The sequence below is a fragment of the Podarcis bocagei genome (assembly GCF_964188305.1).
Source record: "Podarcis bocagei genome assembly, chromosome: 3".
NCBI lineage: Eukaryota > Metazoa > Chordata > Lepidosauria > Squamata > Lacertidae > Podarcis > Podarcis bocagei.
Window position 1 is genome coordinate 63,859,753 of NC_138127.1, and position 15,476 is coordinate 63,875,228.

At 42.6% G+C, this 15,476-nt stretch overlaps 1 protein-coding gene across 3 annotated transcripts in view; it reads left to right on the forward strand.

Moving 5' to 3' along the window:
* MTR (5-methyltetrahydrofolate-homocysteine methyltransferase) overlaps window positions 1–15,476 on the forward strand; it is a 63,442-nt gene that overhangs the window by 26,202 nt on the left and 21,764 nt on the right. For all 3 annotated transcript variants that reach the window (XM_081188060.1, XM_081188058.1, XM_081188059.1), the window contains exons 13-20: window positions 733–845; window positions 1,532–1,672; window positions 3,775–3,960; window positions 4,457–4,636; window positions 6,122–6,238; window positions 6,330–6,470; window positions 13,571–13,660; window positions 15,294–15,446. In XM_081188060.1, coding sequence (XP_081044186.1) covers window positions 733–845; window positions 1,532–1,672; window positions 3,775–3,960; window positions 4,457–4,636; window positions 6,122–6,238; window positions 6,330–6,470; window positions 13,571–13,660; window positions 15,294–15,446 — 1,121 coding nt within the window. The remainder of the gene's footprint in view (window positions 1–732; window positions 846–1,531; window positions 1,673–3,774; window positions 3,961–4,456; window positions 4,637–6,121; window positions 6,239–6,329; window positions 6,471–13,570; window positions 13,661–15,293; window positions 15,447–15,476) is intronic.

Consider the following 15,476-nt stretch of genomic DNA (forward strand, 5'->3'; position numbering starts at 1 on the left):
TCATTTTCTGACCCCTGAGTTGGAGAGGCTCATTTGATATTGGCACAAAACCCAAGCCCTAATTGCCATTGGCCCAGTCCTGTGGAGTGCTTTGTCAATAGCGATTCAACAGGCACCTTCTGTTTCAGTCTTCAAACTATTTGTTGAAAACCTTTCTATGCTGCCAAGTTATGCAGACAATTATGAAAACATTGTCTGTAATAGTTAGCAGATGACCTGTGATTTTAACTTTTTATGTGGTCTTTATATAACTGTTGTATACAGCTATTTCATTTTAAAAAAATCAAAATACATTACAAGTATTTTTTATCAATAAATAGTAAACTTTGGTACACTAGTCATACCGTGTTCTGTAGTTGCAAGGGGAATTAGTGCTTTTCCCCATCCATGTAGAGGACAGAGTTGTTTCATTAGTTGCATAAATATAAAGAAGAGTTCAGGCAACCCTCTGTTCATGTGCGGGTTACATTCTGGGTCACCATGCATGTGTCAGCCTGCCCTGTTCCACCCTCTTCTGGTGCTCAACACAGCATTCATGTGCATGGTTGCATGTGCATCGAATGCTCGGAAAATGGGAGTTGCCTGTATATTCTTGTAAATCTAAAGCATAGCTCATTAGGCTTTGCATATGAGCTACATCTGCTATACAGGGGCTTTATGTGAATTGAGAGTAGGTTGTATGTTCTGCTGTTTAACCTGTGTTGATTGTTGTCGTTGTTTTTTCCTTTCAAGGCTTGGAACCCTTCAGGATTGGGCAGTACACCAACTTTGTGAACATTGGTGAACGCTGCAATGTTGCAGGATCACGGAGGTTTGCCAAACTCATCATGGCCGGCAAGTATGAAGTAAGCATTCAACTTAGTTTGTCTCTGACTTACCATATTTTAAGAGTTTGCATATTCAGTCTGTAGTAGATAAGTTATTGGCAGGGAACTTTTTTTCCATGCAGTTGGTGGAAGTGTACTAATTTGGTTCAGCATGAAAAAAGGGTCGAGGCACTTCTCTTGTAAAGGTGAAGCATGGAAGCATTTTTGTGAATAGGCATCACAGTGCTCAAGCATTTGAATTTCTTCAGCTGTGCTTGGACAGCTGAAAGAGAGAAGTGGAGTCATGAATTCCTGACTTCCACACAGGTTCCACACTGTTGCTTCTGCCTGCAGGGTTTCTGAATTGATGCATTACTAGGGAAGTGTGGGAATAAGTTGCAGGAAAGAAGCTTCCAAACTCCTATGGTTATGTGCAAATGGGGCTCTGTTTCGGCCCAAGAAACTAATTTCAGTCCAATATGCTGTGTGAAGCCAAACCCTTAACAAAGAGAAGAGGAATCTGCGTAAGACAAGAGAGGATGGGAGATGTTTATATTAATGTTTTGTTTTAAGGGAGTGGGGAGCTGTTTGATGTAATTCAGAATTGGAGATGATCACCAACAAAGAGGAATATAAAAAGGACTCACTAATGCTAGGCCCAACTTAGGCATTTACTATATTTTTTACAAAGATATATATATATATATATTGTGATCCCTTTTTAGGATGCCCTGAGTGTAGCCAAGGCCCAGGTTGAGATGGGAGCTCAAATTTTGGATCTCAATATGGACGACGGGATGCTAGATGGGCCATGTGCTATGGCCAGATTCTGCAACTTCATCGCTTCAGAACCTGACATTGCCAAGGTTGTATGCACAACTTCTAATGTCAGATTAAAACAGATGTTCTTTCAGATAGAGCTGCAAATTGGGGGAGGGGCGTATACAGTATTAGGAATAATCTTTTAATTCTACAGACAGTATTTAGTGACTGCATTTCTACCGACTTGCCACTTTCCTGAAAGTTCATCCTATGGCACTGCAGTAATGCTAGAGGTCCCACCAAGATGTACAAGGGTTCTCAATCACTCAAACGTTACCCCTGATCCTAGCAAGGTGACCATGGTGTGGTCAGAGCCTGTGCAATTCGCTCTGCTCATGTGATGATGCAGAGTACTTAAATGTTGCAGTAATGCTGTGGGATGAGCCCATGCAGAAAAACAGCTCCCGTATTGCAAGGAAACATTAAGAAGTGCTGGGTTATTAATGGCGGGGAGGATTATTGCTTTTCTTCTTTTGAAGGACTGCAACAGTTTGAAATGCAGATGGCTCACCATGAAGATTCAGTCGTACCTAGGAAGTTGAACAGAATTCGTTCCGGAAATCTGTTCAACCTCCAAAACGTTCAGAAACCAAAGTGTGGCTTCTCACTGGCTGCAAGAACCTCCTGCAGCCAATCGGAAGCCCCGTCAGACGTTCGGGTTCCAAACAACGTTTGCAAACTGGAACACTCACTTCCGGGTTTGTGGTGTTCAGGAGCCAAAACATTCGACTTGCAAGGCATTCGGGATCCAAGGTACTACATAAATGAAAAGCAAAGTGTTATGTTCAAACCTGAAACTCTAGCTAGTCTGATCTATGGTTTAGGGGAAACAAAGTGGGATGATAAACCACACTGTTGGCAGTTGCTTGCAAGTTCCTTCGTGTTTCTTTTAACTTTGGATTTTTAACATTATTTTTACAGTGGTGCCTCGCAAGACGAAATTAATTCGTTCCGCAAGTCTCTTCGTCTTGCGAGTTTTTCGTCTTGCGATGCACGGTTTCCCATAGGAATGCATTGAAAATCAATTAATGCGTTCCTAGGGAAACCGCCTTCAGACCAGGTCCGGGGACAGTCTGTCCCCGGACCTCTTCTGAAGGCTGGGGGGGGGGGGACAAGGGCTTTTCTTCCCACCCCCAGCATTTTAAAAAACCCCGGGACAGCGGAGGACTTCTCCGCTGTCCGGGCGATCTTAAAATGCTGGCGGGCGGCATTTTAAAATTGCCCGGGACAGCGGAGGACTTCTCCGCTGTCCGGGGCGATGTAAAAGCCCCTGGGAAGGCAGGCAGGGGGGACAAAGACTTTCGCCCCCTGCCCGCCTTCAGAAGGTGTTCCCGCCCCCAGCCCCGCTTCGGAACAGCGTTCCAGTGGGGCGGCTGGGGCAGGTGTTCCCCCCCTCCCCGCTTCGGAACAGCGTTCCGAAGTGGGGCGGCTGGGGCAGATGTTCCCGCCCCCCTCCCCGCTTCGGAACAGCGTTCCGAAGTGGGGCGGCTGGGGCAGGTGTTCCCGCCCCCCCCCCCGCTTAAGGAACAGCGTTTTAAAATGCTGGGGGTCGGCAGCGAAGCGTTCGCTGCCGACCCCCAGCATTTTAAAATCTCCCCGGGACACGGGGAGATTTTAAAATGCTCCCGACCCCCAGCATTTTAAAATCTCCCCGGGACAGCAGAGACTTCTCTGTTGTCCCGGGGAGATTTTAAAATGCTGGGGGTCGGCAGCGAACGCTTTGCTCCCGCCCGCCAGCATTTTAAGATCGCCCGGGGCAGGCGGGGGGAAGGCAGGCGGGGGGGAGCAAAGACTTTTGCCCCCCGCCGGCCTTCAGAAGAGGTCCTCTTCTGAAGGCCGGCTGTGGGCAAAAGTCTTTGCTCCCGACCGCCAGCATTTCCCTATGGGCTTTCGTCTTGCGATGCAAGCCCATAGGGAAATTCGTCTTGCGAAGCGCCTCCAAAACAGAAAACCCTTTCGTCTTGCGGGTTTTCCGTCTTGCGAGGCATTCGTCTTGCGGGGTACCACTGTATATGCATAACTACATAACAGGTTAGAAAACATCAACACTGTTGTGACATTTTCCTGTTGATGTTTTAGTTGTTGACAAAGAAAAAAGTAGCTACTTATCTATGCTAACTTGTAAATTTGCACTCCCCGGTATCAGGTGCCACTCTGTATCGATTCTTCAAATTTCGCAGTGATAGAGGCTGGGTTGAAGTGTTGCCAAGGTAAATGCATAGTGAATAGCATCAGTTTGAAGGAAGGCGAAGAAGACTTCCTGGCAAAAGCGAGAAAGATAAAGAGATATGGAGCAGCTGTGGTGGTTATGGCTTTTGATGAAGTGGGTCAGGTCAGTACCACTTGAACATACCTTACTGGCTTTGAGGAAGGTCCCAAAATATTTTTGTTATATCCAGAATCTGGAGTAGTAAAGGAGCGGGGGGTGGGGGGGCAGCATACACATCACACATTTACTGCACACTGAAAGAGCATGTCTTTCCCCCGAAAAATATTTGAACTGTCATTTACTCCTCACAGAGCTGCAATTCTCAGCACCCTTAACAAACTGCATTTCCCAGGAAAGTGGGGGAAGTGATGAGCTTTAAATATATGGTATGTATGCCATCTGGGAATCAAACCAACAGGAAATGAGGAACTAACAGAATATGATACACCCCTGAGTAGCAGAATTTATATAGGGGTATTGAAATTATCATCCACTCAGATAATAAGCTCATTGGTGCCTTGGTGTAACTCATGGAAAATATGAGATTCACTGGTCAAACCTTGCAGACAGGAAACTTGCCTTTCCTTCTCACTTTTTGTCCCCCCCCCCTTTTTTTCAGGCCACTGAATCTGATGAAAAAATTGCGATCTGCACCAGAGCCTACAACCTCCTAGTGAACAAAGTGGGCTTTAATCCGAACGATATCATTTTTGATCCCAACATTCTTACCATAGGTACTGGAATGGAGGAACACAATCTGTATGCAATTAACTTTATCAATGCGACTAAAACCATAAAAGTGAGTCTGGGGAGTTCTTTAATGGAGGGTGGGGTGAGGTTTGATTATTATTATTATTATTTAAAGTATTGTGGTAGAGGGAGAAGGGGAGCACACCAGAAAATAAGCAATGGCCTGTGTGGAATGATGCAGCTCTTTTTGTACTGTACTAGCTCCTCAGCCCTGCTTCGGATAGCAAAGATATTATAAATTATATATCAGTCTAAAAATATCCCAGACAATTATCTGTAGTGTAAATATACTTATAGTAATTAAATGGGGCAATTTTAGCAAAATGTTGGCAGATTAGTCAAAAGGTCTTTGACAAGCTATGTGAAAGCTGCCTCATTTAATTAGCACAGGCTCCATTATTGCAGTGTATTCTGTCTCTAGTTTGATTGTACTCTGAACAGGATCTCCTTCAAATACTTGATTATAAATGTGTGTGTGCGTATGTTACCTGTAAATAAAGGGCAAAAGTATAGTAATTACCTATTACCATCTTTATTGGTGTGGATTTATAACGCACCTTCTTTCTAAAGCTGGGGTGTGTGTGTAAAAGCAAGGATAAGAATTCCTTTATTTATCTCTGCACCACCCCTGTGAGGTAGGCCAATATTATGATTTGATAGATCATGATATAGGACAAAGGAGTATGATCTCCCAAAAAGGCAACCACTGTTACTATTATTTATTTGATTTATCTCACCCTTCCTTCTGAAGGAGCTCAGGTTGGCCAGCTTGTGCTTCACAAGCAACAATGGCTGGGTAGAAATTCTTTGCAATATAAACGCACACAGTAACTTAACATGTGAGGAGTCAATGTTCATATAAATAGCTCTGTTTGCATGTGCTAGTAAGCTAATTGCAGCTCCTCTGCAGGCACATGTGCAGTGATTTCCATCTGTGTATGATAGCATGTTGGGATCTCTGTCCCTCTGTCTCTGCAGCCTGTGAATTAATCATCTTGGGAATTTTGTAGTGAAGGAGCCTTGAGATGGGACTCTTAACTCATATTTCCACTGTCTAGTTACAGTCTTCTATCTACTGGATTAATATTTCTCATAGTCATGCAGATACATCTCGCTCTAATATGGCCATTTAAAGTCAGAGGTGAAATTCCTTAGTTTAATGAATGTAAGGTTAACTTAAGGGAAATAAATGAGCAAGTTATCTACGGTAATCTGTAGACTGACCAGCTCCTGTTTTCAATGATTTTCACACCTTATCCATGAGGAATAGCAAATAGAATGTTAAAATAATCCAAGTGGGACAATGCACAGCCTTGAATGTGGGATAGACTATGTTTTGAGAGAAACCTTGCCTGGAGTGATAGCTGTTTTTCACCTGCTGTTTCTATGGTGCCCAGACACTGCTGTGTGCCTGGGTAGCTTACTGTCCTTTAGACCACAAAGATGTGCTTCATTAATTCACTGATGGCCCTTAGGCCTCTGATATGAAAATAGGTTTTTATCATGAGCTTGCTGCTTATCCTATTGTCGTCAGGAAACTCTGCCTGGAGCCAAAATAAGTGGAGGCCTTTCCAATCTGTCTTTTTCCTTTCGGGGAATGGAAGCTATTCGAGAAGCGATGCATGGAGTTTTTCTGTACCATGCCATTAAGGTAATGTGAGCATTTTGACAAAACAGCTTCTGATCAGAATGCATATCTTGTAGTGTTCATTATCTTCCCTCTCCTATTCCTGTATCGTCAGTATGGATTGGACATGGGGATTGTGAATGCGGGAAACTTGCCTGTGTATGATGATATCCACAAGGAGCTGTTGCAGTTGTGTGAAGATTTGATTTGGAATAAGGATCCAGAGGCCACAGAGAAGCTTCTGCGTTACGCCCAGGTAATTTTTATATTTTGCCTGCTTTCTTTTTTTAAAATGCAAGCTGTGGCATTCAAACATTGAACCTTGGGGATTTAAAAGAAATGCTTTATGTATTTGTCTTCCTTGGTGAGTGGTGCATTTTTTCTGCCAAGATGCAAAATCACTTTGGGAGGTGGGGTGGAGGGAATATTCTGAGGGCACATGATAATGTTATATGTCAAAGATAAGCAGGTCTGAGCCTGGAGGGAAAGTTGTCTGGCAGCCCTGTGGAAATTTTTCCAAAGGAAGAGCGAGATATAAGCATAGCAAGAAATACCTAGAGAAAACCATATTTGATAGTTATGCAGTCTCTGTGTTCTGTGTTCACTGTTGTTATATTAAAGCATACTGTTTTAATATGCAAGTGTATACATGCTTGTTTATAGTACATTCAATGTTATTAAGAACCAAGGTACACATTCTGAAGAATCTCAATGTCTAGTCCATAGTGACAATGCCATTTCAGAATGCTGTGTGTGTGTGTGTGCGTGTGCGTGCATGCAAGTATGATTTGAATATTACCCTAAGTAATACTATGCCTTTTTCTTTTAACTTTCTAAACTAGTATCTGTTTCCTTGATAGTATAGCTACCCACAGGCAGGGAGGTTTTGAGCATTCAGTCATGCAATTTCCCCACATCATTCTCAAGTGGTATAGACTCAGGAAGACTATACCATAGGATTCTTCTGAACGTGTGTTTTGATGTAAATATTTTGTACCTTGTTAAATGAGCATTTCCCCCCCAAGGCAAGAATAATTATGATTAGAAGCTCTCAAAGGAGGGAATAAAATTACTGCTGGTAAACCCCAGCCTATTTAATGAGAAAACAGCTCAGACTTCTTCCAAGCTGCTTTTTCTCCTGTTAGAGATGTGCCTGGAGTTTTGGACACTATAAAGACCCTAATTTCTGCTGGCTATAAGGGGAACAGTTTCAGTTCCCCTCAGTCCAGCCTAAGAGGGCTGATAGAGATTTCTAATATATATGTTAATGGGCTCTGGACTGGCAATGACTGGCCCAGCAATGAGGCTTTGGGAGTTGCGGTGAATAGCTCAATGGAGATGTTGACCCAGTGTGTGGCAGCTGTGAAAAGAGAAACGTCCATGTTAGGGATAAATAGGAAACTTATTGAAAATAAAACGGCTGATACCATAATGCCATTACAGTATGTTGGGACCTCACTTGGCATACTGTGTACGTTCTGTTCGCCTCACCTCATAATGGGTATTACAGAACTTGAAAGGCTCACAACAAGCAACCAGGGTGATTAAGGGGGTTGGAGCAACTCCCGCATGAGGAGTGTCATCATGGGCCCATCTGGCCACAACAGGTTATACCCCTCTCTTGTACCCTGCCTCCCCCCATCACCCCGTTTGAAGTACTTGCTGCCACCAAACAGCCTCCCAAAGTTCCCTGGGTTCTCTCTGAAGGTGCCTTAGGTAATGTGAAGTTGAAGGGGATTTAGAATGAGGTGCTTTCTTAAGCTGATGAAGTACAGATTTTGATTCATTAGTGATCCATTACGTGACAGAACATAAACTATAGCCAACAGGAACTGTAGCAAAGCCAAATTAATTTGTTAGGTTAATGAAATAAAATTGTTAGGTTGGCCAGGGATAAAGTTAATTTAAATTAAGTTCCCAGAAATAAAAATCCAAAATTTCAATCCTTGAGGCATCTCTTTTTCTATTGATGAGCCACTTATGGTTGATGTCTTGCCTCTTCAGAAGGAAATACCTTCAAATGGTTAGTGTAAAGCAATCTTTAGCCTTGTCTGTTTACATGGGTTCAAAAACATCTACATTAAAATATCCTTTACATGGGTTCAAAAACATCTACATTAAAATATCCTTTACATGGGTTCAAAAACATCTACATTAAAATATCCTGAGCACAAGTTAGCGGTTGGAAGGCAGGGATCCAGGTTTCCCAGTGTCTGGCTGGTGTGTGTATGGGGGGGGGAATCATCTGTTCAGGTGTCAGGTATAGGAGAGCCACATAAGGCAACTGAATAATTCGCCTGCTGATCCCAACCCTTCATACACATTCAGTGCGAGGTCTGAAAGGGTCTGTATGCTAAGAGTGGGAAGCCTTTTACCTTCCTGAGGGTCACATTTCCTTGAGAGGAAATAGTCAGAAACAACATGCTCAAAGTGGGTGGTGCTCAAACACAAAGTGGGCACAGCCAGAACATGCAATCCTTTCTCACATAAACAAATATCACATTCCCTCTCCCTCTCTCTCACTCACGTGCATCACATTTTCAGACATGCACACCTCGTTCTCTTTCTCTCATTTAAGCAAATTGAGCATGCAAGAGGGTTCCTACATAGCCAGATTTGCAGCATTTTCTCTTTGGTGTTGGGAAAGGGAAGTCTTTTTTCAGCACGCACAGAGAAAAGGCTTTATTCAGGATCAAAATAGGCACAGCATGACAGCAGAGGCCTAGCAAGCCGTATGGAGAGGGCTGGTAGGCCAGATCTGGCCCCTAGGCTGGAGGTTCCTCCTTGCTGCTCTACGCACTTTGGCTCTGAGCATGTGATCAGGAATACTCGTATTCTGAGCCTTCTCAGTCATGCAGATGGAGACTTGCATATACAGTGGTACCTCGGGTTACATACGCTTCAGGTTACATACGCTTCAGGTTACACACTCCACTAAGCCAGAAATAGTGCTTCAGGTTAAGAACTTTGCTTCAGGATAAGAACAGAAATCGGGCTCTAGCGGCGCGGTGGCAGCAGCAGGAGGCCCCATTAGCTAAAGTGGTGCTTCAGGTTAAGAACAGTTTCAGGTTAAGTACGGACCTCCGGAACGAATTAAGTACTTAACCCGAGGTACCACTGTATAGTTTGTATGCACTTCAGCCCTTATCCTGAATGCATGCAGGGGCAGAGCCAATGAATGGAATAGAGTGAACTATTCTGAGTCTTACGGATTTGGAGTGTGTATGAACTAAACAGTGCTTTTTGTTGTTGTTGTTTAGTCGTTTAGTCGTGTCCGACTCTTCGTGACCCCATGGACCAGAACACGCCAGGCACCCCTGTCCTCCACTACCTCCCGCAGTTTGGTCAAACCCATGCTGGTAACCTCGAAAACACTATCCAACCATCTTGTCCTCTGTCGCCCCCTTCTCCTTGTGCCCTCCATCTTTCCCAGCATCAGTGTCTTCTCCAGGGAGTCTTCTCTTCTCATGAGGTGGCCAAAGTACTGGAGCCTCAGCTTCACGATCTGTCCTTCCAGTGAGCACTCAGGGCTGATTTCCTTAAGAATGGATGCGTTTGATCTTCTTGCAGTCCATGGGACTCTCAAGAGTCTTCTCCAGCACCATAATTCAAAAGCATCAATTCTTCGGCGATCAGCCTTCTTTATGGTCCAGCTCTCACTTCCATACATCACTACTGGGAAAACCATGGCTTTAACTATACGGACCTTTGTTGGCAAGGTGACATCTCTACTTCTCAAGATGCTGTCTAGGCCTGTCATTGCCCTTCTCCCAAGAAGCAGGCGTCTTTTAATTTCGTGGCTGCTGTCACCATCTGCAGTGATCATGGAGCCCAAGAAAGTAAAATCTCTCACTACCTCCATTTCTTCCCCTTCTATTTGCCAGGAGGTGATGGGACCAGTGGCCATGATCTTCGTTTTTTTGATGTTGAGCTTCAGACCATATTTTGCGCTCTCCTCTTTCACCCTCATTAAAAGGTTCTTTAATTCCTCCTCACTTTCTGCCATCAAGGTTGTGTCATCTGCATATCTGAGGTTGTTGATATTTCTTCCAGCAATCTTAATTCCAGCTTGGGATGCATCCAGCCCAGCCTTTCGCATTATGTATTCTGCATATAAATTAAATAAGCAGGGAGACAAAATACAGCCTTGTCGTACTCCTTTCCCAATTTTGAACCAATCAGTTGTTCCATATCCAGTTCTAACTGTAGCTTCTTGTCCCACATAGAGATTTCTCAGGAGACAGATGAGGTGATCAGGCACTCCCAATTCTTTAAGAACTTGCCATAGTTTGCTGTGGTCGACACAGTCAAAGGCTTTTGCATAGTCAATGAAGCAGAAGTAGATGTCTTTCTGGAACTCTCTAGCTTTCTCCATAATCCAGCGCATGTTTGCAATTTGGTCTCTGGTTCCTCTGCCTCTTCTAAATCCAGCTTGCACTTCTGGGAGTTCTCGATCCACATACTGCTTGAGCCTTCCTTGTAGAATTTTAAGCATAACCTTGCTAGCGTGTGAAATGAGTGCAATTGTGCGGTAGTTGGAGCATTCTTTGGCACTGCCCTTCTTTGGGATTGGGATGTAGACTGATCTTCTCCAATCTTCTGGCCACTGCTGAGTTTTCCAAATTTGCTGGCATATTGAGTGTAGCACCTTAACAGCATCATCTTTTAAAATTTTAAATAGTTCAGCTGGAATACCATCACTTCCACTGGCCTTGTTATTTGCAGTGCTTTCTAAGGCCCATTTGACTTCACTTTCCAGGATGTCTGGCTCAAGGTCAGCAGCCACACTACCTGGGGTGTACGAGACATCCATATCTTCCTGGTATAATTCCTCTGTGTATTCTTGCCACCTCTTCTTGATGTCTTCTGCTTCTGTTAGGTCCTTACCACTTTTGTCCTTTATTATGGTAATCTTTGTACGAAATGTTCTTTTCATATCTCCAATTTTCTTGAACAGATCTCTAGTTCTTCCCATTCTGTTGTTTTCCTCTATTTCTTTGCATTGCTCGTTTAAGAAGGCCTTCTTGTCTCTCCTTGCTATTCTTTGGAAATCTGCATTCAATTTCCTGTATCTTTCACTATCTCCCTCGCATTTTGCTTGCCTTCTCTCCTCCGCTATTTGTAAGGCCTCGTTGGACAGCCACTTTGCTTTCTTGCATTTCCTTTTCATTGGGATGGTTTTCGTTGCTGCCTCCTGTACAATGTTACGAGCCTCCATCCATAGTTCTTCAGGCACTCTGTCTACCAAATCTAAATCCTTAAACCTGTTCCTCACTTCCACTGTGTATTCATAAGGGATTTGACTTAGATTGTATCTTACCGGCCCAGTGGTTTTTCCTACTTTCTTCAGTTTAAGCTTGAATTTTGCTATAAGAAGCTGATGATCTGAGCCACAGTCAGCTCCAGGTCTTGTTTTTGCTGACTGTATAGAGCTTCTCCATCTTTGGCTGCAGAGAATATAATCAATCTGATTTCGATGCTGCCCATCTGGTGATGTCCATGTGTAGAGTCGTCTCTTGTGTTGTTGGAAAAGCGTGTTTGTGATGACCAGCTTGTTCTCTTGACAGAACTCTATTAGCCTTTGCCCTGCTTCGTTTTGATTTCCAAGGCCAAACTTGCCAGTTGTTCCTTTTATCTCTTGCCTCCCTACTTTAGCATTCCAATCCCCTATAATGAGAAGAACATCCTTCTTTGGTGTCACTTCTATAAGGTGTTGTAAGTCTTCATAGAATTGGTCAATTTCAGTTTCTTCAGCACCAGTGGTTGGTGCATACACTTGGATTACTGTGATGTTAAAAGGTCTGCCTTGGATTCGTATCGAGATCATTCTATCATTTTTGAGATTGCATCCCAGTACAGCTTTCGCCACTCTTTTGTTGACTATGAGGGCCACTCCATTTCTTTTACAGGTTTCTTGCCCACAGTAGTAGATGTGATGGTCATCCGAACTGAATTCACCCATTCCCGTCCATTTTAGTTCACTGATGCCCAGGATGTCAATATTGATTCTTGTCATCTCATTTTTGACCACCTCCAACTTACCCAGGTTCATGGTTCTTACATTCCAGGTTCCTATGCAATATTTTTCTTTACAGCATTGGACTTTCCTTTCGCTTCCAGGCATATCCGCAACTGAGCGTCCTTTCGGCTTTGGCCCAGCCGCTTCATCAGCTCTGGATCTACTTGTACTTGCCCTCCGCTCTTCCCCAGTAGCATGTTGGACGCCTTCCGACCTGAGGGGCTCATCTTCCAGCGTCATAACTTTTATATGCCTGTTGTATTTGTCCATGTTGTTTTCTTGGCAAGGATACTGGAGTGGTTTGCCGGTTCCTCCTCCAGGTGGATCACGTTTGGTCCAAACTCTCCACTATGACCTGTTCATCTTGTGTGCCCTGCTTGGCGTAGTTCATAGCTTCTCTGAGTTCTTCAAGCCCCTTCGCCACGGCAAGGCAGTGATCCATGAAGGGGAAACAGTGCTTAGCTTGGTTTTTTTAGTTGGTATTTAGCTAATGTTAATATTGTTTTATGGATTGTAAATGCTGCATTCTTTAGTTAATAATATCATATGACTTTTGCTGTAATTGTGATGTTTAGCTTATTGTTTTAGTTGCTGCTTTGTTAATAGTGTTTTATAATTTTACAGATGATTTGTTAATTATTTTATATGTTTTCAGCTGTACTTATGATCTATTAGGTTCTAGAATGTTGTTGTTATTTTGTTTGTAAGCCGCTTTGAGATTCATTTGAATGAAAATACAATCAATCATTTTATTTGTATGCTGCCTTTCCATAGCTCAAGCCATGCTCAAGGTGGCTTACAGCATGAAAAGAATTAGGTAACTGCAAACAGTAACAAAAGTAGTCAGCCCAAGAATCTTGTTCGGCAGCCTCAGTTTTTGTAGTTGGAGTCAGCCAGGACCCCACCCTCCTGGGCTAGGTGGAAAAAGATGTGCAAGGCAGGGAGCAGGTCTACTAGGACTCACAGCTAAGATGGCATACAAATGATCAGGGATGATGTGAGTTGTAATTTAACAATGTATGAAAGACTGCACATTCACCACCTACTTAAGTCCTCACCCAATCAGCCTTCCATCTACAGAAGGTATCTGGAATGCTGGAAAAAAAGACTTTTAGTTTGTAACTTTTCTTGAGCCAGAAGTCTCCACTTGAGAGGGGATTCAAGTTGTATGATTCGAAATGGCAAATGCTTTCAAGTTTTTCTTTTTCTTTTTTAAAGAAGTCATTTATTATTATTATTATTATTATTATTATTATTATTATTATTATTATTACTATTATCACAACAAAAATCTAATTTCCCAACTTTATTTTTAATTACCTTAAATATCAATCCAGACTCATGCTCAAGGAGGAAAGAAAGTGGTACAGACAGATGAATGGAGAAATGGCTCTGTGGAGGAAAGACTGGAGTATGCCCTTGTCAAGGTGATTTTTTATGTGTTTTTCCATATCAAAGCCAGTGTCTGTTCTCTTCAAACAGACTCTACTTAAATTATAATTTTGTATACTTCCTTATTACCAAGCACTTTGAACCTCTAAAGAGTAGAATTCCTTGATTGAAGAATGATTTGAGGAGAAGGTTGTTGGAAGGTGTCAGTGTAATATTCTTAGCCTGTCCAACTTAAATCCTCCCAGGATTTCTTTGTGATGGAAGGAGGAATACAGATAGAATTCAGGTAGAAACGTGTTTGGCAGGACTTACCTTAATGAATGGAAATGAGTGAGTATTAGCCACTTCTTACAGACATAGGGTTGTACCAAGTTATACTATGATAGATCCACTGAAATTAAAAGACCTGAGTTAGTCATGTCCGTTAATTTTAGTGGGTCCATTCTGTGCAAAACTAATGTTAGATGCAACCCATGTACTTCACAACGTTACAATATTGCACAAGCCAGCTTTCCAAGACACACAACCTTGTAATTCACAGGTAATGAAATCTGGAAAATCTGCTCACCTGAGATAACCTTGCAACAACTCCTTACAATCATGGTGATTGTAAATGTATGGATTACTGACTCCTACCATGGATGTTTTTGCAGATTATGTTATTCTAAGGCTGTATCAGCCGCAAGTCAACTCTTGCTATATAACATATAAAATGAAAAGCTGATATTAAAACATAAATCAGTCTATGAGAAAAATCACCAAAGGTGTAACAGATGTCTGTCTTTCTTTTTTAAAGAAGTCATTTATTATTATAATAACAAAAATCTAATTTCCCAACTTTATTTTTAATTATCTTAAATATCAATCCAGACTTATGCTCAAAGAGGAGAGAAAGTGGTACAGATTTTAAACTGAGGTTGAAAGCAACCGACTAAGCTCATTTTGGCTTAACTGGTTTTTTTCCCACCTGGCCTTACTGGGTGTACCTCTGGCAACAAGTGTGAAGAGGGATGTGGTATCAGCAGAAGAACTGAAGAACCATCTTCAAAATAGAAAAAAAATCCTTCCAGTAGCACCTTAAAGACCAACTAAGTTAGTTCTTGGTATGAGCTTTCGTGTGCATGCACACTTCTTCAGATACACACCATCTGTCACTCTTTAAAACTTCCTTCAGAAGCCTTGCTTGAAGTGCCCCCTCCCTTTTGAATCGAGGCAATTAAGAACAGGGCCACCTTGATCCTGGGATACCTATGAGTGGCCTTCTCATTTCCTGTTTTGTCAGACTCACTCCTGAAAAAGTTTTCTGCTGCTTTCAACTTGATTTGATGTTGCTTGTATAATGTTTGGTTTCTGTTGCTGATTTGTTTTACTCGTTGATGACTTTATTTGACTTTATATTTGTTCTCTGCCATGTGACGCTCTGTAACACTCCTTCATAGAGGTGGGTGTTTTTGTCTGCTGGTGAAGACCCAGTCCTTCCCCCTGCAGACTTCCAGCAAAGCAGCTGTAGATAAAGAGAAGGGAGACTTTCCTCTCTCTGCTTTCCCTGTCCTTTCCTCGTTTTTCGGAGACTCTTCAGCTCCCCACTCTGGTTAGTGTAATATGATTATGCTTATTTTAGCAGTGCATGAGCACACTAATACTATGTCTCTCTCTCCCCGCCCCCAGGGTATTGAGAAGTATGTGATTGAAGACACAGAAGAAGCTAGATTAAACAAAGAAAAGTATCCCAGACCTCTGAATATAATTGAGGGGCCTCTGATGAATGGCATGAAAACAGTTGGTGATCTTTTTGGAGCTGGCAAGATGTTTCTACCACAGGTAAAGAAGAATGATGAGAATTTTCTATTA